The sequence below is a fragment of the Poecilia mexicana genome, unplaced genomic scaffold, assembly GCF_051168715.1.
Source record: "Poecilia mexicana isolate PSO_F unplaced genomic scaffold, ASM5116871v1 scaffold_8, whole genome shotgun sequence".
In the NCBI taxonomy this organism is placed as follows: domain Eukaryota; kingdom Metazoa; phylum Chordata; class Actinopteri; order Cyprinodontiformes; family Poeciliidae; genus Poecilia; species Poecilia mexicana.
Genome location: NW_028263377.1, coordinates 25,318,039 through 25,341,044, shown reverse-complemented (window position 1 = coordinate 25,341,044; position 23,006 = coordinate 25,318,039). Strand labels below are relative to the sequence as shown.

The 23,006-nt window shown below is 38.5% G+C and overlaps 2 protein-coding genes across 2 annotated transcripts; one reads left to right on the top strand and one right to left on the bottom strand.

Moving 5' to 3' along the window:
* Positions 1–1,499: 1,499 nt before the first annotated feature.
* LOC106908547 (serine/threonine-protein kinase WNK4-like) lies at positions 1,500–16,088 on the bottom strand. Its single transcript, XM_014974680.2, has 24 exons — positions 15,851–16,088; positions 14,909–15,314; positions 12,355–12,515; positions 11,461–11,681; positions 11,225–11,382; positions 11,062–11,150; positions 10,637–10,856; positions 10,320–10,562; positions 9,373–9,550; positions 9,137–9,291; positions 8,343–8,416; positions 8,132–8,267; positions 6,900–7,016; positions 6,665–6,820; positions 6,367–6,421; positions 6,150–6,260; positions 5,120–5,685; positions 4,534–4,579; positions 4,335–4,453; positions 3,800–3,848; positions 2,891–3,281; positions 2,518–2,723; positions 2,356–2,450; positions 1,500–2,061 (listed from the first exon to the last, which is right to left on the bottom strand). Exons 1-24 carry the CDS (start codon positions 16,000–16,002, stop codon positions 2,059–2,061), a joined length of 4,107 nt encoding a protein of 1,368 aa, XP_014830166.2. The 5' UTR covers positions 16,003–16,088; the 3' UTR covers positions 1,500–2,058.
* A 468-nt stretch (positions 16,089–16,556) lies between these two features.
* Positions 16,557–22,477, top strand: LOC106909047 (leucine-rich repeat-containing protein 3-like). The gene is made up of 5 exons (XM_088007782.1): positions 16,557–17,908; positions 19,159–19,284; positions 20,132–20,296; positions 20,897–20,975; positions 21,051–22,477. Exons 1-5 carry the CDS (start codon positions 17,681–17,683, stop codon positions 21,269–21,271), a joined length of 819 nt encoding a protein of 272 aa, XP_087863908.1. The 5' UTR covers positions 16,557–17,680; the 3' UTR covers positions 21,272–22,477.
* The last annotated feature ends 529 nt before the right edge of the window (positions 22,478–23,006 follow it).

The window sequence follows — 23,006 nt, the reverse complement described above, 5'->3', positions numbered from 1 at the left end:
TCATAACATCCTGTTCTAAGTTTAACTCTAGTTGTTTCACAGCAGAGACCCTCATTATCAGGCAGTTTCTTGGCTCTTTTGCACAGTAAATATGGGAGGCTATTTGTGACGTTACATTCACAAATTAAACTACAAATAAACACCAAAAAAACTGTTTTGTTAACCTGACACATAAGAAAACATAGGGCATTATTTCTCTATGTTTATGTCATTCATACATTTATAAATGTTGCCATGAAATATTTAGCCAAACATTTAGTTAGCAAGCTAAATATTTAGTTTGAAGCTAAGTGTTGAGTTAGCAAGCTCAATATTTAGCTTGTTAACTACTAAATGTTTAACTCTGAGATAAATAATTTAATTTATAAGCTAAATATATATCTTAATATTTAACTTACTAACAAAATAGCAAGCTAAATGTTATCCGAGTCAATATTGAGCTTTTTTTTTAACTAAATAGCCAGCTAATATATAGAAAAGTATTTAGTCAGCAAGGTAAACGTTTAGCTTGCTTACTAAATAGCAAGCTAAATGTGTTGCTAAGTGTGACAGTTATGAATGAAAACTAAATAATATGGAGAAAATGTGACTGAAAACCTCCATATTTTTTTACGAGAGCCTAAACAGCCCAACCCAAGTATTTGCAGTGGTTCTGGGCCAAATGTAGGTGAACATGACATGATTGATCAACAGACGTTACGTCAACAAAGTGATACCAGAGGCAACTGGGTGACACACCCATAGCAGCATATTGTCTCTACAACAAGGCAGCTGGTTTAAAGGTTAAAGATCATCTCATTGGAGGAGATCCTCCAATGCAGCAACTGTAACAACTGTTTTAGCTTGTAAAACAGTTGTTACTATTGAGGTTTGATACTTTTTAAATTACAAAACCTTCTGACAAACTGAACTTATTTAAATATTAAGATATTTTTGCAAAAAATCTGAGGTTTCTAACTGATTTAGAAGATGAATTGTTCATTGTTTCATGTTTAAACTCAATACATCTTCAACATATTGAGTTTTTTGTTACTGTGCAGCAGATTCTAGAAATAATTTCTCTAAAACATTTTAAAAATTTGTTTAAAACTAAATAATTTACTAAATCTGTTCCTTTTTAGTATATTTGCACATATAACTAGTTAATATTTTCACTCAGATTTGGGTGTAATTTCTCTATCAGTCACTAGATGGCGCTGCACTGATTCAGAACTGATTAATCCATCAGCGCAGGGCTCACCTGATTGGCTGGTTTACAGCCACATGTTCCAATGATTCAATTCAATTTCAAAAATCCTTTATCACCAAGTAAAATTAAATGTTTTCGTAATTCAAATCATATAAGTATCTACAGAAAATCGTTGTGGATGATGATGTGTGCAGGAAGGATCTCCAGTAGCAGTCAGTCTTGCAGTGAATCTGGAGAGTCCTCTGACTGAAGATCATTGCTGAATGACAAGATTATGCTAACAGAGAAATTAGACCAGAAGAAAAAAGAGTCAAGCAGTTATAATACTTTAATTTATCTCTGACTGATCTGTAGGTAAGATTTTACAAAAATATGAGACTCATCAGAATTATTTTATTAAACCTTCTTAATGTTTCAAACTTTAAAAACTGAAGCAGAAACAACTTCCAGGTTTTATGTTCAGCTTCAGCAGGAATTCATTAAATAAGGCACAGATGAGCTGCTGCTGTAACTTCAACCTGAACTGAACCAGCAGCAATAAAATATCAACTTATTAACATTTATAAACAAGAGTTTGAGCAAAAATGTCACCATGGTGAAGCTTAGCAATAAAAATAAGGATAAATAAATAAATAAAACAAGTTTAAAGCTGCCTTCATGACTGGAGACTTCGTCACGTCCAGTTAGCTTCCAGATTTTCTGAATCCCTTAAATATCTTCATGATGCTGAAAATATCGGTCCAGTTTGGACCCTGAAGGATCAGATCTGAAACCATCCGGTTGAATCTGCATGAAGCTCCGTTTCCTCCTGAGGAGCTGAAATGTGTCTGCAGCTCTGATGGTCTTCAGGTTCTTCAGCAGCTCCTCCCTCACTATAAGACAAAGGTCAGGGGTCAGGTATTGATCCTAAATCAGAAGGTGTTCATGTTCTTGATCAACAATAACATTATAGCCAAACAAACTTGCAGTCATGTCAGAAAGATCACCAAGAGACTTTAAGTAGATACCTGCACGTAACTCAAACGTCTGCTTTACAGAAAAGTGCTGTGAGGAAAATCAACTACAAGGAAAATAACTGTTTTCCGTGTAGTTGTCTGCAGCACTACTGTATTTCACACAGCAGTGCTGCAGACCTTCGGTTTTGGGGGTTGAGGTTCTCTGCTCACCATGCAGCTGTGTCCTGGAGCGAACGTCACTCCTTTCAGAACTCTGTCCTGAGATCCACTGCTGCTGCCGCTCACTGAGTTCTTCCTCATGATGCCTGAACACAAAGCAGACCCGTTTCAGAAACTGCTACTCTGTCTGCTCAGTGCAGTGAGCTCATCTACCTGAAGGGGGCGGTATGTCCCGTCTCTGCAGGCTGTTTCTGCGAGGAAGAGTGTAGTTTGCTGGCTTGGAGAGACGGCGGTGGCGGTGTTTCAACATGGCCGCCGGAGGGATAATGCTGGGGGGCGGGGCTTTACCTTTCTGTCGATAGAGCTCCTCAATTTCTTGCTTCTGACTCACCTGCAGGCTCTGCACCTGCCCCAGGTGTCTGTGAGGAGGAGAGAGGATAGTTCACAGTAAACAGGCATGCACTGAGATTTGGCGACACCTGCTGGCCAAACTCAAAACACTGCTCTTTATATGTCAGTAAGGTGTATTGGATTTGATTTTCCAGCTATTTGTAGAGCAAAAGATGATCACCGATCACCCAGTCACCTGTGACGAAGCTCCATTAGCTCCTCCCACATCTCCTCGCCCTCTGATTCGTCAGAGCTGTAGGTGGCAGAGCGGCTCCTTGATTGGCTGCTGCCTGACCCCTCCCACAGACTGACACTCAGCCTGCGGCTCCCCGTCATCCTTTGCTCCTGACCAGACAGGCCGTCGTAGTTACCAGGAGGGGAGATGGTGACTGTGGGGTTACTGCTCTCTGATTGGCTCGTCTCTGTACTGCTTCCTGTGTGCTCTGGTTGATTTTTATTGGATGGAGTTGCGGACTGGGTGGTGGCGGTGGTGTTGTCTTGCGTGGATGATCCTTGATGACTGACAGAGGGATCTCCTGAAGAGGGTGACACCTGGAAGCGTCCAACTGTGAAACCTGGTTCCTTTACTGTGAGAGAAGAAAAGAGGAGAAGATACCTTTGACTGACTGAGTGATAATTTCATTTTCAGCAAGTTCATCCCAAAGAGAGCAGAAATACCGACAAAACAATAAATAAAGCTATGATTCCAATATAGAACAGAACGGTGGAAGAATAGAGGAAGAGAATGTCTCCCGTGTGCCTTCCTTTCCCTTGGAGGCTTTGTGGGAACATTCTAGAAGGAGGAGACTCTGGGGGAAAACCAGAACAATACATCCCGTCTGGTCTGGGAACAACTGGACACTCCGAATGAGAGGCATGTCTGGTTTCCTTTCTGGACATGTTACCTCCTCAACCCAGTTAGATAAGTGGAGATGAACAGTGATAGCGATGGAAAGGAAAACTCTGGGAGATGTAAAAATACATGATAAAAGGAAACTTTTTTTCTGTTGTCATCAAAGTGTTGCTGCCTCTCTGGGCTTTCTTCTGTTAATGAAAAAATCTTGAGAATTTTCTTTGTCTTACAAATCAGAAAAGTAAATTTTACCTGTCAGGGAGGGAGACATTCTTCCTGATGGAGAAACAGGAGGGGACGCCTAAAATAAAGTATAAGATATCAACTTTAATCAACATGGTACATGAGTGAAGAGCACCAACACAACTCGGCAGTAAGGCATTGAGTCATTGCCTTGTCATTGACCTGCTTGCTATTTGTGTTTGTATTGTGAAACAACACAAACTGGTGAATTGTAGCTGATGAACTTATGGTTCACTGAGCACAGGAAGGATTCCCAGAGCTAAACTGATGTGACTTCTCTAACCAACGGGGCATGGAGAGACGGATGTAAGGCTTGTTTTCTATAAACAGACATCAATGTGTTGATGAGCTGCCACTGTTTGGGTTTAGTGTTTGAAAATGATCACAGCTCATTGGCCTGTAACCTACACAAGCCCCCAACAGGACAGGGACAAGAAATTCCTGGACCGATCAGATATTCCTTGAGTTCAATGTGGAGACACGTAAATCCACTGATCATAAAGGAGATTTAAAAAAAAAAACATTTGATGTCTATAGGCCTCACCATTTTGCGAGGAGTTGATGTATGAGGAGATGACGTGGAGGAAGAAGTCGATGAGTCTGAGAACACTTCTCTGTGATTGGCTCTACTGGTCAGACTGGGAGAAGAGGATGTACCTGAACCTGTGAACAAGTACGATGAATGTTCAGTGTGTTGGTCTGATCAGCTGTGACTGAAGTCATTAAATCCACCAGGTACTCACCGTGAGGGGGTGAGGGTAAGTCAGCTTTACGGTTAGAGCTGTTGAGCTGTGATGAAGGAGTGAGAGATTAGCACAAAAACAAGATGCTTTAGTTCCATACAACAAAACCCAGTGACCCGAAACCTGATCATCACACCTCATAGCCCATAATACTCAGTTTGATTTGGGATCAAAATTTGTTACATTTTCAACTTGTGCATTTTACTTTCACACTGAACTGTCAAACAAATTAAACCTATTCCCCCCTTCACCTGTGGGGGCGCTGCACCAGGAGCCACTGAAGGAAATGTCACAGTGACAAATTTTACCGGTTGTAGGATTTCTCTTTTGTCGTTGGCTATTTCTCTCACTAGACTCTCATGTTTGTTTTGGTTGTATTTTCCCATTTCCTGCTTTTGGACTGGTCTTCAGTCCACTGGGCCGCACCAGAGTTCACTTCAGCTGAACTGAGACCTAGGTTTGTAGGTCTGACAGTTTGCTTTTTTGTTCTGCATCAGCACAGCACCACACCACACTTTCAAGGCAAATGAACTGGAGATCAATAAAGTGGATTAAACAATGCGGTGTTAATTAGTCTTAGTCTTACCTGAGGTGTTTCTGGGATCCTGTTGGGTGACACTCCCTGCTCACTGTCCCTAAATGAGCCAGTCCGAGGTCTTGGTGGGGAGTGTGTTTGTTGTATGGTGAAGGAATTGGAAAATGAGCCTTGGTTTTGATGATGGACACCAGAGCTCAAAGATGGAGAACCAGATGAAGAGATGGGGGTTTGGGGGCTTGTGAATGGGGGAGATAGAGGTGGAGTGTGGGGATACAAGCCCTGATTGGGGGCCCCAGATTGGGGCAAGAGGGACTGAGCCACACTCATTGCCACAGAGATGACGTTAGCTAGGGAAAAGTAAGGTTGGTCTGGGGAGGGCCATTGGTGAGGGTTGAGTGCTGATGGAGAAGAGGTGGGGGTGAAAAGGGAAGGGTTGCTTTGCACCCGGGGCAGTCGGGAGATGGGGGACATGGTTGGGAAGGAGGCAGTGTAAGTGGAATAGGGGTGATTCTGGAGTTGATATTGAGCAGCATGTGGGAGATGAGGTTGGGGCGTAGAGTTGGAGTCTGGGTGTGGGTAGTGGAGAGAGAACTGGGGGTGCTGATAGGAGGAAGCTGGAGAAAGGAACATAAATGACAGTTTTAAAAAAGGTAAACGTCTGGGTAATTCACATGCTACCACCAGGTGGTGCTGTGCATCATCTCAACAGTGGTTTACATTTAGAAAACATGCAACAGGAAGACACTTAGGTTGGATACCTATCAAAGTGTTTCAACAAAATAAAAAAGATTACAGCCATATTAGGGCCATATTTGTCTGTAAATATGTTCTATCCAGAACTCCTCAAGTTGAATTTTAGCTTCACCTGGTTCAGATTCTGTTAAAAAAATTCCTATTAAGCACCTTTTACTATCAAATTATTCATCAGTTAATCCAAAAAAATAGTCAACAGATCAACCCTACACTACATTGATCTTAAAATTGCACAACTAATAAAGCATATAAGTAGATATCCATCACCCCTACCAGCTGGTAGACGATGTGAAGGTATTATGTAAAAGACGACACCATGTTGTACCTGATGGAGTCTGAAAAGACTGTGACCTCAGCGGTCTGACAAGGGGCGTGGCCTCAGTGTCGATACGGAAATCCACAGCTTTCAAAGGTGAGGGGTCGTTGTTATCAATATCTGACAGCAAGAGACAACAAATGAACGAGTCAGAACTGACAAAGATACATCACATTTGAGCTTTAAACCACCAGACTGACTTTACAGTGCAAATGTTGGTACTTACCAGGTAAAGAGGACGAGGACAGAGTCCTGGACAGGCCCTTTATTGCCTCGTTTAACTGTAAAGATTAAAGAACTCGGTTAGAGTACCAATCAGAGTATAATTAGGCACTGTTCAACCAAAGGAGGGCAGAACTGAATCAGTTTTAGGCAAATATTGCAGAACTAAACACAAAAACTTACACAAAAGCATAAAGACATAACCCTAAATAACCTATTTGACAGTTTAATAGCAAAAAAAAAGTTAGATTTTTGGAGTTAGTTATCAGAAGGAAACCTTTTAGGGGTGAAATGAGGCGCACCTGTGATTCGGGCAACGCAGATGCAGTCAAGTTAGGCAACCTGTTGGCGCCTGCTGGATGCTGCTGATGCATCATTAACTCCGCCCTCTTTATGATTTCATACATGCGTAGAATAAACCCCTCTCTCTCTGATGGCAGGATGAAGTCTCTGAGCAGCTGAAAGTAAAGAGTTGGTTGATGTTGATGGAGGACAAGCTGGAGGAGAATGCTCAATGCTGATTGGTTGTCTCCTCACCATCACAGAGGCGATGTCCTCTGGATTGTCTCCATCCAGGTCGAACTTAAAGGTCACCATCTTGTTGTTGTGAGTCTGCAGCTGACACTCCACCACTCGGTCCGCCTTGTCGGACACCTGCATGCACCAAACACACACACCAGCTGTGTTTGCATCAACCATAAAATTGCATAAATGGAAACACATACATTATTTTTAAACTCATGGTTTTCGTGAGGCAAGTTTTGACCAAATCTAAATTGGTTTATTTCGCAAAACTGCAATGGAAACACTATCTTTACATCACATGAGTCACATGATCATCAGTTGGATCTTACTACTGGTGGAAACGCCAAAGAAGACAACAACAGGAAGCAGTAGGAGAATGATAATTTGTTTTTTTGGTAACACTTTATTTGAAGGGGGTTGAATAAGACTGACATGACACTTTCATAAACATGACATAACACATGTCATGAACATGAATAAGCCTTCATTAATATTTATGACTGTTGTCATAAAGCGTCATTCGGTAAATTATGACATTTTTAATACAAAGTTAACATTGTTCAAAATGTCTTTGTTATGACAACTTGACATTAACCAGGAAATCATTACTGTTTAAACTTTACCTTTAATAACATAAAGTTACCTAATTTTTAAAGTGCAATCAGTAATACTTTTATAACAAATTTATATCATTTATATTATTCTTAAAACACTTGAAATAAGACAAAACTATCTTATAAGTAACGTTTCAGCAAGATATAGCAGCTTGTTTTACGTAATTCCTTAATATTGATAAAAAAAACATTCTAGTTCCAGTGGTAGATTATTTCCCTCATAAAAAGACATTTTCTTCATATTATAAGTAAAATAATCTGCCAGTGGAACTAGAACTTTTATCAATATTAAGGAATTATTGACTTACAATAAGATCCTGTTTCTTCCTGAAAAGTCGCTTGTAAGTTAGTTTTGTCTTATTTCAAGTGTATTAAGAAATTTGCACTAAAAACTAGACCAAAAATACTTGGTAAGATTTTGTGTTTTTGCAGTGTTGTAACTGTTTGGCATGTTTTTTAATAACTTATCATGGGAAGAAACTTATTCATGTCTGATTTTAATTTTACTTCTTAATTAATGGAAACACAGCAATTGTGAAATTGTGTTTTTCTACATCAGTAGGATATCGACAAGCATTTGTTGCCGTTTGTAATAGCAGCTCGGCTTTCGACTGGGACGGCTCGACTCACCCCGACGATCCTCAGCCGGGCTCTGGCTCTACGCCTGAACTGCTTCGTTGCTTCTCTCTTCGCTGCTTCCTGCTTGCTCCAATCTGATTGGCCATCGTTGCCATCACTCAGGCTGGACGTTATGTCAGAGGAGTAGCTGTAAAGAGAAAACAGATTTTAAAGTAAAACATATTGAAACAAAGGAGGCTGATTGTTGTATCCTGTGTGTTACCTGTCGACAGGTGAGGAGAAGCCGCAGCTTGAATCAGTGGGATGTTTTTCTGAACTTTGGGAAACAGCAATGCTCTGCAGAACACAGTTTCAATTAGAGCTGAGCCTAACAATTACTTTATTATTGATTATTTTGTTTAAAAAACTGGCATAGTGTGCACATTTTACATGTAATCCTTTTTTTATATATAAAATATTAGAAATACGATAAAAGTTGCAAATAATTTGATTGCTTTTTAAAATCAGAAAATACGCATTTTCTTGCCTAAGATATACCAAAAGATGCATCTGCAGGTAAAAAAATACTTCTAACATCAACATGTGGAAAGCTCATCCCTTTATTTAACATCAGTACAGTGAACAGCTGGTGTTTATTTCTTGGCTTAACTGATTAATAATTTGATGCAAAAGATGCTTAATAGGAGATTAATTTACACAATCTGAACCAGGTGATTGCAAAGGAGATATGAACATATTTAGTTTTTTTCATTTTAAATGCAAATTTTATGTATAGTTTAGCTTAATTACTACTCTGAATATGTTATTCTTTCAGAAAATTACTCTTTTTTAAGTCTGTTCACTCCAGTTAACAATTAATCGATTGCTAAAGTATTTTGATAATCGATTCATCACGATTTATCTGATTAATCATTTCAGCTTTTCAGATTTTAGAGATTTAAGGATTTTATAGACTTATTTAAATTTATCCTTGTAATGATTTTTTTTGTTGTTTCTAACGTTTGTAGCTGGACTGAAGCAACTAAAGTAAATTTTATCTGTTTTTCTCCTGCTGACCTTTGGGAAGCGCAACATCGGGAAGGGCGGCGCTTTGGAAGGCGTCCGACGTAAAGGAGGCGGGGTCCCTGGATTGGGGGCGGAGCTTAACGAAGGAGGAAGAGTCTCAGGAGCCGCTGGAGGGGTGTTGAAGAAGACTCCTGTCTCACAGTCAGCTGCCATGAGAAGACACAGTTATTAACTTGAACAAGCCATCATCCAATCAGACATTGAAACACGTAATTAAATTTACTGACAGGCAGCTGAGGAGTGAGACGCACGTCTGGTTGTCTTGTCTTGGTCTTCGTCTCCATCTTCTTCCGTTTTGTTGGACAAGACGCTGATCCCAGAATCTGCCGGGCTGCTGCTCGCCAACAGCATCCCTGCTGGGCTGGGTGCCGTGGGCGGGGCTTGTATGTCAGCAGGAACATCATTCTGTGAGTTTATTGGACGAGAGTTAAGGCTCCCACATACTCTGTCTATTTCACTCCGTTGGAGTTTGAGCAAACTTTCATGTTTAGGTGCGTGTTCTCCGTGTCGCACAGTAAACTGCTCAGCAGAAAACAGTGTTAAAATCAAACTGCTGGCGCCCTCTTGTGGACTTAATTATGTCAGATTTTCAACAACGTCTTATGAGACATAAAATTTAAAGACTTGTGCAAAGCATTACTGAGGGAAAATAAGGACTTTCCAAAGCAGTAATTACAATAAAATTACTTATTAAAGTCAATGTGTGTTACTATTTCTGTCATCATCCTTTGTAAAAAAAAATAATAATTTGTGATTTCCTTGTGTCACGGTGAGTACTGTTACATATGTGACAAGTCACCTTTTCAGTAATAAGACAACGTTGATTGGGGATGAGCTAAGTTAAAGTATCTGAGTTACTTGTTAAAAGATAAATCAGTAATCAGTAGTCGGATTACTATGTCAAGGTAATTGTGGCTGAATTTGAGGGAAATAAAGGAATTTGTTTTGATAAATGTAGGAAATCGGTTTCCTTGACAATGCAATCAATGGGGACAGTATGGGTGGAGTCCGCGTGGCTCACTGAATACACAAAGTTTGGCCGAGTATGTGGGAGCCTTTAGGCTAACACTTCATGACAAAATTTGACAATGAACAAACTCAATAAATTAAATAATAAAAAAAATTTAATTTGTAAATAAAATCTTAAAACATTTAATTTATGCTTCAGACTCACCTGACTCGCCACCCTTCCAGAAGCAGATGCATTCAAAGCGGATGCAGGCTTCTGATTGGACAGTTTGGACTGATCGGGGGCGGGCTCAGCCGCCTTCCTGTTAACAACCGCTTTAAGGTTGTTCAGAGCTTCCTCCAGCAGGCGGCGCTTTTTGTCCCTCTGCTGCTTTATGGCAGTCACGCGGTTTCTGATCACCTTGGCGATCACTTTGTAGTCGGCCTTACACACAAATCCCAGGATCACCTGAGAGACAAAGATGGACAGGTGAGTCCAGCCGGCAGCCTTTGGTGATGTCACCAGTGCGGCGATGAGGCTACCATCTCCTGGGCGACCTCTTCAGGGACGTCTTTGTACAGCTCAAAAAGGAACTCAATGGCATTGTTGTCTTTGTATTTGCCCAGAAGCTTCTTCTTGTCTTCCACCCTGAGCCAGAGCTTCAGGGCCGCCTTTGTACCATCATCTTCCTCAGCGAGCTCCACATAGTAACCCGTCTTTTCCTGGAAGAACCGGTGCCCCAGCAGATCCTGAACCGTAAACCTACCAAAGAAATCAACCATCAATAGGTGGTTTGCTGTCCCACATTGACAAGAGACACAAGTGAAGCATATGAGAACTTTTCAGACACAGTTATATTTTAAAGCTTCTAGCGTAAAAAAAATGTTAGTTTGCTTTAATCGAACTCTAGTTTGTTTATCTACAAAGTCTGGTTTGTTTGGGGAGGTGTGAATGTTTCCCAACTGACCTCTCGCTGCTGTTGGTTCGGATGCAGCCCTCGATTATCTCTTTCAGCTCCTGGTTTTGTACTTTAGAAAAATTATCCGGCTTGATTCCCTGGAGGACAGACAGTGGGTCAAACACGGAAACACAACAGGAAGTGTGCGGGTGTGAGGTGGACATGGCCTTACGTTGGTGACTTTGCGGTAGATCTGGGCTGCGTTTTGACACTCGGAGTACGGATACTCTGAAGTTGCCATCTCCAGCATGCACATACCGAAGGCGTAAATGTCCACGGCCTCGTCATACTTCTCCTCATACATCTCAGGAGCCATAAACTCAGGAGTTCCTGAACGCACCACGAGTCACAGTGTGAGACACTCAAACAGAGCCCTTCCTCGCGTCTTCCTGAGTAGATGCTTCTTACCGATGACACTCTTGGCGAATGAGGCCTTCTTGAGCGTCGAGAGGCCCAGGTCCCCAATCTTGACCGAGGCGGTGGGTCCGTTGATGAAGACATTGTCACATTTAAGGTCTCGGTGGAGAATGGGTGGCGAGCGCGAGTGCAGGAAGTGGAGACCTTTCAGGATTTGCAGGCTCCATCTCTGCAGCAGCTTCAGCTTCATCGGGCGGAACCGGCGCACGTACCTGGATGGGTTTAAAGGAAAACACAGAACAAGGAGGGTCATGTTCAGGATACGTTCTGGTGCCAGATGGTGTTGGGGAGTGAAAAAGTGGCAAATAACTCACAGACAGTCGGAGGTTCTGTAAGAATTGTGTGAATACGGAACTTGTGTAAAATGCCATGTTGGCCCAAATAAAGCAGACAGAAACAGAGTCCAGTGTGATGATTTGTTTTGTTTGCTGCTTTTTAACATAAGTGGCGCCCAATGTGGGGCATTTTTATGCTCAGATCTGACTATGTCTGTGTGTGTAGAGTTCTGCACCAGTCCAGACTGTGGTTTGGTTGACACAGATCTCTAGGCTTGCTTCTTACTGGACTCCTATGAGACTTTACAGAAATTCTCCACAGCTGGAACATTTCAACTGTTATTTTCTCATCTTTCCAAACTCCTTCCTGACTTTCCAAGTCAGATTGACCCACTATATTTGACAGTTTTTCTGAATCGGAACATGGGAAAAAATGTCTTGTTATGATTGAAATAATCTGGTAGCACTATCAGTATTAAGGAATTATTAACTTATCTTGCTGAAAAGTTACTTCTAAGTTAGTTTTGTCTTATTTTGTCAAAATACTTGGTAAGATTTTATGTTTTTGATTTTATGAGAGATAAAGGCTTTTGTGGTCTGTTTTCCTCACGTTTTGAGCGTCCCAGACGTCATGAGCTCCGTCACCAGGATGATGCACTTAGCGGACTTCCAGGAGTCGTAGAACCTCACGATGTTGGGATGCTGCAGGACTTTGAGCATCTCCACCTCCTCGCTGAAGCGCTGGCGCTCGGCTTTGCTCAGACGATGAGTCTGTGGAGCGTGAACACATGAACACCTTCAGCCGTTCACCTTGTGAGAGAGAAACCTGCGCCCTGAAGGACGCTGAGCCCTCACAGAGCTGCTGCTAATGAACTGCTGACATGGCAACAGAAACGCCTCGCTTTGCTGCCAGACTCGATTTTCTGTTTGTTTATTTATGATTCGGCGCTTCCTGTGTCTCTGAGTTCTGACTTCAGGCTTCACAAGGTTGGTAATTAGATCACAGGACAGCAACCGGGAAAATGAAATTAAATCATTTTTAATACTTTAATTTAAGACATTTGATATTTATTTTATTAAATAAATACATCAATACATACATTTGAGAAGCAAATTTCATAAATGTATTTAATAAATAAAATTATAAAAATACATAAATAAGTACAAGAATTTTAATTATCAAAATTGATAATTGAGTAAATATATATCAGAAATTAAATTAAATGTTATACATTTATTTAGTCAATTAAATTTTGCAAAAATAAATATTTAAAAAAATATTTACATTTGATGTTTAATTAAATTGACAAATAAAATGTAATAAATTTGTTATTTACTAAATTAAGTTAAATTATAACAATACATGAATACATTTGGTGTTACATAAAATTAAATATGTATGGTATTTATTAAATTAAGATATATAAATAAATACATTTGATATTGAATTGAATTAAATGAAAAACCTTTTATAAATTACTTCACTTTAATTTAGTTTTACCCACTGCAACTATGGGAAATGTGAATACAGCTAAAAAATAAAAAATAAACAAAATCAATAAATGTTTAAAACTATATTTAAATGTAAAATTTAAAACCTAAGTTTGTTGTATTGGTCTTCTTCCATTGTTTTTAGATTTTCATTAATTTTTTATTTCTCTCTGATTTTATGCTGCTTATTTAAACAACCTATAGAGTTAAAGAGAAAAAGTCCTTCAGGAGAAAAATCACATTAAGAAACACAAAACACAGAAAATAGCAACATGTCGGACGTGTTTCTGCACCAAACAAACAGATGAGATGGCAGAACGTGTGTGTGTGTGTGTGTGTGTGTGTGTGTGTGTGTGTGTGTGTGTGTGTGTTATCACCAGCATCCAGCCGCCGTGCGCTTGCTCAGATACTGTTTATGTTTCAACAAACTGCTGACTCATGCTCCATCACGCAACACGTATGTGTGTCTGCAGCCTGCAGTGAGGAGTGGAGCTGAAGGACCCAGAAAAATGTTTTACCTCCATGTTTCTGGATGTTTGAAAAGACGTGAAGGGGAAAAACTCAAATCCAGTTGGGCTTGATGGGACAACGTGTAACAGTACACATCAAAAAATTATAATATCGCGTAAAAGTGCAACATTTCTTCCCAGTCATTTTAGAAAGTGAAGATAATGCAGAATCACCAAGCATAGAGAGAGATATCTAAAGTCTTTGTTTCTTGTTATTTTGATGATCAGCTTATGCAAAATGAAAAAATTATAAAACTGAAAAGATCACGGTGTCACCTTCTAATCAGCTAATTAACTCAAAACTCCTGCAAAGATTTCCTAAGCCTTTAAACACTTTTCACAAGGAGGAGAAGTCATAAGAAGTTATTGCTAAAGGAGCTGGTTGCTCATAAAGTTCTGTATCCAAGCATATTTGCAGAAAATTGAGTGGAAGGAAGAAATATGGATGTCAGCCAGATTACATTGATAAAAGAAGAAGTGGATGCTAAGTTAATAGGTTTAACTAATTTTAATGTAATAAACCATTAATTGACCATTAATAGTAAGATGGTTAATTTGTTGCATCTCTGTGTGGTTCTGATCCATCAGTCCTTGTTGACTCTTGTAGTTCTGATAAACTACATTCACCCGGATCAGAGAACCAGTGAAGACGCTGTAGATAGAAAAACAAAGAGGTGTAAATTTCTGCCAAAAATCCAGAAATGTTGAAATTTCTCTGAGAAGATTTGTAGATGAAAAAAGTTTTAAGAAAAGTTGGAATTTAAAAAGTTAAAAAGTTTTGAAAACTACTTTAAACTACTCCAACCAGCCCCAAATTTTTGAAACTAAAAAAATAATTCAAAAGTCAAAGGCTTTTGACTTTTGAAACTAAAATTTCCAAGTTTTTACAGAAAATTTCTGAAATTGATCTAAAAATTTCAGAGATTTTATTTTGAATGTTTCAGATTTTTGAACTAAGAAATTTTCGATTTTGTTTGTGTGAAAATTTCTGAGACTAATCTAAAAGTTTCTGAGTTTTTTTCTAGTAAAGTTTCAACTTTTTGAACTCAAAAATTTCTGATTTCTGATACAAATTTCTGATTTTTTTGGCAGAACCCCACCCCACCACCACCACCCACAGTCGTCATGGTACCGGACTCTCTGACCCCGTGACCCGGTGGTTACCTGCAGCTCGCACCAGGCCACCTCCACCGTCTTCTCCGTGTCCAGGCCTTTGTAAACCGTCTTGAAGGAACCTCGTCCGATCTCGATGTTGAATTTCAGGAATCGCCCATCGGGCGACGATCCCACCGCCTCCGTCTCCTCCTCGTCGCGCGCCTCCTGCTTCTGCCGTTTCCATGGCAACTCCTCCCTGGTGGAGTCGGACAGCGTGACGCCGGATTCCTCGGCCGAGTCCCAGCCGATGCTCAGCTCTGCGGCGGTTTTATCCCCGGCGTCTGATTGGCTGGCATCTTCATCTTCATCTTCCTCGATTCTCTTCTTCTCAGGTGTCGACGTCATCGCGGCCCACCTGGGGTCTGATTTAAGGTGTGATTGTGACGTCACAAAAGGTGGGCGGAGCTTCAATAACCTATAAATAAAGAAAGCATGCACATTTTTCACAATTAACATGTAATGTGTTGGTTAATTTTCCCCATAAACATGTTATCTATATCAGATAAATGTTTATATTTAAAGATTGTTAATGTTAATATTTAAATTTATATTATTTTCACATTTCAAACTGTTCATGATTAAACTGAACACAAAGACAATCAAATAAGCATTTATAGAGCCGTTTTAATCCCAGATTAGGGACAGTGTAGAAAAAGATTATACATTTCACAAAAAAGTTGGAATTTTTTGAGATTCAAAGGTTGGACATTTTCAACTTTTTAACATTTTTGGGATTCAAAAGCCAAAAATGTTTGACTTTTGGAAATGTTTTACTGTGAGTGAAACATTAAATATGATTTCACTTGAAACACTTTTTTATGCCCAAACATTAAACTCTGAGTTTGTTCCTCCAACTGCAGCAGTCCCAGAATCTGATTATTACTAAACTTTAGATTTCTGAAGTTATTATGAGTTTGACGTAAATAATCTGAATATTTGTGTTGTACTCACTGTGTTTCTCCGCTTTGATCAGCTTCAGACCGGAACCGGTAAATCCAGCGCACCTGGCGGACCTTTGAAGTTCTGGCTGAGGTTCGGTTCCTATCTGAGTCCAGATCCTCCTCCTCCTTTTCTTCTCCTTCTGTGATGTCATAGCCTGACATCCGCGCACGCTATCAGCTCAGAGCAGACTGCACGAGCTGGAAGAAAGCCCCGCCTACCGGACACCTGTCTGAAAAGAAATGGGTCGCGTGACTGTCAGAAACGGATCAAACAATCATCTGCTTTCTATTAATTTATGTTTTTATTTTGGTCAGAAGCCTGTTTCTGTGTTTTTGTGTGTGTCATATTTGAATTTTAGTGAACATTTTTATTTTCTTTTTCCTGTAAAAATTGTCTACACAAAAACTACTCTTTTACACAGCATTCCTTAGAAATAAGTGCATAAATAAATACTTCTCTTTAAGCATTTGTCATCTGATATTTATTTTACTTTTTTTTATTTTGGTCACAAGTTTGTTTTTATATTTTTTGTGTCATATATGGATTTTGTATTATTTATTGAAAGTACAAATTAAACTTTGACACCACATTACTGCTACTGTGTGGGATTTTAAGAGTTTGTCATCTGACATACTTGTTGTGAATTTCATTTATTTTATGTTTTTTATTATATATTTTGTGTATTTACTTTTCCAGTTATTTTCTCAGCTGCTATTTGTTCTAATGCAGAATAGTAATGCAGAATGTTACTAATTAAATTAATAATTTAATTGTTAATAAATTATTAAATGTATTAATAATGTTAACCTTTACAGATTTGCAACAACATATAAGGTCAGTAACTCAAAGATTTAAACACGTTCTTTAAAAAAATCCCACTCCTGCTCCTAACAGATCTTCAGCCAAAATCTAAAGGGAAAAAAAAGACGTCGTCTGCAAAGCTAAATATTTTATTTATTAAGGTAAAATTTATTTCCGCAAAATAAAAATAAAAGACAACCATAACCTACATTCTTTCTGTATTTATTGTTTCTTCTGTTATTCTGGTTCGTGCTGTAATGTTGCCCTCTGTCCACCAGAGGGCAACATTGTCTTAACTCCGCAGTTTCATTAATTTAATTTTTGAATTTTAATTTAAATTATTTTCTACTCAAACATGTAGGTGGTGCATGTTATCATGTTTTGAAGAATTCCGTGTATGAATCAATACATTTATTTATTTATTTATTTATTTATTTATTTATTTATTTATTTATTTATTTATTTATTTATTTGTGTGTCAAATCTCCGTGTGTTGCTTCAGTTCTCAGCTTTGTCCTCCGATGCAACGGCTGTGAGTATGAACAACCTCCTCTCTTTTGTTTGTCTATTTATTTATTTTTGTTTATTATTTAAAATGTTTATTGTTTAAAATGTTTTAAGGCGTTACCGAATGTGTAAAAGCTTAATGAATGATGTCCAATCTTTAACATAGTTCATAATCTGTTTTTCCTGTCAATTTTCATAATAAGCATAATAATAAACAACCTGATAACATGAAAGAAACCCAGTTTAAAGTGTTTTGTGTATAAAATCAAACAATAAACAGGCAGATTGTGTTTTAAATGAAGAGATCTACTTTATGTTAATATTTTCTTTTCCTCCTTGAAGCAATAAACCTTTGATCTTTAATCCCAGCAGGAGGATTAAGCAGATTTTCTCATCATTAATCCGTTTCTTATCTTCATCTTTCCATCTTTATCCCTTTGTCCTGTCGTTCTTCCTCCTCTTCTTCTCTCTTTAATTTCCTGTCTTGTTGCTGTGACGTCATACGCAACAGGCAGATGTAATCAGTGATAAATGATAATCTATTCTGTGGCTCGGGGAAGTCAGAGGACCGCGTCATTTTACGTCATGTCCTTCTGTCTGACGCTCCTTATGCTCCTCCTTTTGATCCATTCATCATCCCTCCAGGGGGTGGCGCTGTGGCGCCGGGGGAACCGAGTGTCTTCCATCAACGCCTGCCAGCAGAAGGAGGCACCGGATGGAGGATTGATGGTTCGCTGTAGCGGACTCCGACTGACCCAGGTCCGTCTGCTGGTTCCAGTTTAACCAGTAGATTCTTTGATCGAGTTTTTAAAATGTCAGATTGATCAAGCTGGTCTTTTATCGCGATATTTTATGGTACTATTGTGATGATGATAAAAAAAATTAATGATAATAATAAAACTGTTGTTTTTTTACTACGTTTTTAGGTAACCGTGTGGCTGTGACTGCATTCATACCCCTACAAAGACAAATATTGTTCTTGGAAAAACATTCCGATTTGAACCCGGCATCTTCAGGACGCCAGTTACTTAAAAAGTGATTTATGTTTGCTAAACTGCACATGCATTTAATCGTATTTTCAAATTTGATATTTATTCAGAGTTGGGAACAATAGCTACATTTACTCAATTACACTTACTTGAGTACTATACCTAAAAATTTACTTTTAGGCATATTTTTACTGCACTGTGCTTCTTACTCCTACTTGAGTCATTTTATCATAAAGTATCACTACTCTTACTTGAGTAAAATTTCTGGATACAAGCTTGTTTTAACAAAAAAAGAAAAAAGAAAAGAAAAAGAAACACCAGACTCAGACACATGTCTACAGTTTTTTCTAAAGTTTTATAATTTTTATATTGAAAGAAATTGATTTGGAAAATACTTTTTTAGCTGATTTTTTCTTATATATATATAGTTAAGTAATTTCTTTTAATTATCTATTATTTTGGTCCATCTGATTTTTAAATATACATATAAGTATTTGAGTAGACTTGTAACAAAATACCTTTTTACTTTTATTGAGTAATTTTTTAGGCTGCTGCTTTTTACTTTTACTCAACTAAAAACATGTTGAAGTAGTGAAATGTTTTGGCTGCTCTGCCCTCCTCTGTATTTATTAAGGCTCCCATGGAACAATTTGAATTTTAATTTACTATTGATAACAGAAATTTGTCATAACAATAATAAATCAAAATTCTTATCATGACAAGGATTTTTTTTATAATAACTGACAATACAATAAGTGGGATTTTCAGGTAATCACACTTTGCACAATTCAGTTTTATTTAATCATATTTTTGTATTTAATTATATTTCTTGTGGAACAAACAGTGAAGAAAATAGTAAAACATAACATTTTTGATCACACTGTCAGTTTTGATTCTTTGTTTACCACCAGTAACTGAAATTTGTGTTGACAATAAATCAGAGTCCTTATTGTGATCATAGATTTTTCACAATAAATGATAAATGAGACAATAAAAGCTCAGGTGTGTTTGTCTCTCCAGATTCCTGCCGGCCTGTCCAACCACACAACCCGCCTGTTCCTGAATAAGAACCGGCTCAGCTCTCTGCCAGCGTTCTGCTTCTCGGACCTGTTCCTGCTGGATGAACTCGACCTCTCCCACAACCAGGTCCCGCCAAAATTAACTTTTTCTCAACAAACAAAAACACACAACTAATATTATTGTCAATTATTTGTCTTTTACCCACACGACAATAAATTAGTCATTGTGATGAAACCAGCATTAGTATGACATTTGCCTTAGTTTTTACAGTTATTTAACTTCTTTGGCCTATTGTTGGTCTATAAAATGTTTATAAAATAGGAATTTTCTTTTGAAGACTTTGTTGTGTTTAGCCAAGTATAATGGATAAGTGTGTCTGGCTGTGTTTCTGATGTTTGTGGAATAAAATGTAAATAATCATTATTTATTTTGAACAAGTAAAATCAAAAGCAAAAAATATATATGATAATAATTAAACATAAAAACAAATACAAAATTTCTATACACAGTTTGAAAAGTAAAAGCTTATTAAATCCGACCCCCAGTTGTCTCATCCAAATATGCTGCATACTATACGAATTTACTAAATAATGTGAAATAAAAATAAAATTTTATTTAAAAATAATAGTGAAACATATGTACCTAGAATTTTCTGCTCAAAAAGATATAAACTTGCCATAGTAATCTAATCCTAAAACAGTTACTGCAGTCAGAGGTCAACCAAAATTATTCCAAGGGCCACAAATGGCCCCTGGGCCACACTTTGGGCATCCCTGCACTACCCAGTAAGTAGAAAAAACAACAAACAAAAATAACCCCAAAAAGAAGTAAAAAAAACATTTCAGAAGGGCTCTTTTTGTCCAGAGGGAGAAAAGGACAGATGCTCCAGCACCACCTAGTGTCCACCTGTGCATCCTGCCTCCCAGTAAACCAGTAAAGCCCAGAGTCACCCACTTCCTGTTTCTTGTCCCAGCTCTCCTCTCTTGAACCCGGGTGTTTCTCCGGCCTGGCGTCGTCTCTCCGGTTCCTGGACCTCTCCTCCAACCGGCTCACCACATTGGACCCGGCGGTTCTGGGTGGACTGCAGGTCCAAGCCAACCTGAGCCAGAACCCGTGGCACTGTGACTGCAGCATGCAGGTGGGCTTCAGGGCGGCGCTGGTACCAGACACACTGCAAAAACACAAAACCTTACCAAATATTTCTGGTCTCTTAGTTCACTTTAAATAAAACAAAACTAACTTGCAAGTAACTTTTCAGCAAGAAATATGAGCTTATTTTAAGTCAATAATTCCTTAATATTGATTTTTTTTTTAAATACTTATCCTATTGGCAGATTAATTAACTTATAACATCGGTAAAATAGCTTGTTACAAGTGAAATGATCTGCCAATGGAATAAATACTTTTTAAAACTTAAAAAGTAAGAAATTATTTACTTAAAATAAGTTCTTATATTTTGCTGAAAAGTTACTTGTAAGTTAGTTTTGTCTTACTTCAAGTGTACAGATATTAGAATTAGACAAAAAATACTTGGTAAGATTTAATGTTTTTATCAATCAATCAATCAAATTTTATTTGTATAGCACATTTCAGCAGCAAGGCATTTCAAAGAGCTTTACATAATTAAAATAAAAACCACATGTGACATTGATTAAACAGTGAGGAAGAGAAAGACAAGAGAAAGACATTTCAGTTTTTGCAGTGAGGGACATGTTGATGACTTCCTGTCTCTGTCCAGGTGTCCATAACCCAGCTGGACATGGACAAGTCCTCTCTGGAGAAAGTCATCTGTGAGACTTCGGACCTCCCGAACCTCGGTACGTTGAGTCCGCCTGGTTCCTCGTGTCCAAAACTTCAGGACCTGCTTCTGGTTGTAACCGTGTGTGTTTCAGGAGCTACTGGGCTGCCACTGGTCTTACTGGTGCAGGACTGGGACCTGTGTCAGTCCGTGAGGAGAACCACCGACTTCCTGACTTTGATCACCATGCTCCTCTGGTTCATCATGCTCCTTTCCTACCTGATCCACTACATCCGTCATAACAAAGTGGTGGCCCGACGACACATGGAGTACCTGAAGTTCCTGGAGAGCCGGGACCCGTTCAGACCCCGATGAGTCCGATGACCCCGGATGACCCCGGACGACCCAAGAACCCTCAGCAAACCACCTGAAAGGCCTTTAAAGCTGCAATTTGTAATTTTTATAAAGAATATTTGTTAAAACTGTCACCATGACTTGACTGTTTGTTATGAGACAGATAATTTGTGAAAAGATTCATCTCTATTCACTTGTAAAGAAATGAACTGCTCCCGACCAAAAACAACCAATCAGAGCCAGGAGGAGGGTGTTAGTGCTGTCAATCAAGCTCATGTGCTTACAGAGAAGAAAAAACTTGCTGCTACAGGAAAACCGTTTATCCATTGTCATCTGTGGCTATGCTAGCTAGCTTTAGTTTTGACGCTAGCAGAGAGTAAAAGTGAAGAGTTGAGAGATGATTGACAGCGGTGAGTCCCGCCTCCTGGCTGTGATTGGTTGTTTCTAGTTTGCACTGGGACATGGCAGAAGAGCTCTAATTTTTTCACAGATTAACTCTCACATTATACAGTCACAACTCAAAGACAGTTTCAACAAATATGTAAAGAAATAATTTATAAAAGTGACATACTGCAGCTTTAAACCCGATTCAAAATGATTGTTTCTGATCCAAAAGCTACATTCACACAGCAGGCAAATGCAAGTTATATCCGGATTTTTCACGACTGTCCGAACAGTTTAATTCTGATATGTTCACAGGAAAAACTACATGAGATATGTTCCACTTCCAGAAGTTTTCCCTTCACACAGAAGTTTGATTGCGATCTCATTTAATTAGTAATGTGAACGACCACGCAAAAAAATATAAGGATTTCAGAAAAAAGTAAATAAATTGAAAATGAGCATCAAGACCCGCTCTGGGAATGTAGCCAAGTATAATCAAGCTATGACTCCTGCAGAACCTTTCAGAACCATAAAACCGCAGGTCAAAGGTCAAGGACTTACCAGTAATTAATCCCTAGCAGTTCCGTTTATTGGATGTTTTTATAGAACTCCCACAGAACCAGATGGACTTTTCCAAGGATGTTAATGATGATGACAACAAACCTACAACTCTGAAAGTCTTTCCTTGCACACATCATCCTTTCAGAGCTCAACCTGTGAACTGTATATGTGCTGTTTCCGTGGTAACTGCCTCCCAGCTCAGGGTTCACAACCTCCTGACTCAGTCTGCATCTGTTCACCTAATTTATGTGCTAAAAATGTCAAATAAATCCTGTAAAGTCAGTGCAGGTTGGGTTCTTTGTGTCTTCGAGTCAGATTTCTGTTACTGACCTGAATTGAAGTCGACATTTAAATGATTTGAAAGGACGCTTCGGTTCAATCCATCCAAAATGAGTGTGTTTGTGTTGTACAAATGACAAAAAATTGAAAAATATGAGTGAAACAGATCAGTTTAGAGTTACAGAAACCAGACGAGAGGCTGCTGAAAGCATTGTTTTCCATTTGTTTCTTCAGAATAATTTTAACTTTAGTCACTGGAGAGAAAGAGGTTTTATAAAAGAATCTTAAGATACACTTTTTACTTATTGCTTTTATTGAGATTGTATTTTTTATTGTGACAGAATCTAATTTATTTTTTAATTTTGAAAACTTAAAAAATCTGTTGAATAATATTCCATTATTTCAGATAATCTCTAAAATACATTTTAAAATAATTAGATGTACAATAAATAGTGAATAATTCTTATTAATCTTATTTTATTCCTCATCTAGAGCCCTGACATAAAATGTGAGCTTTACCAATAATAATTAC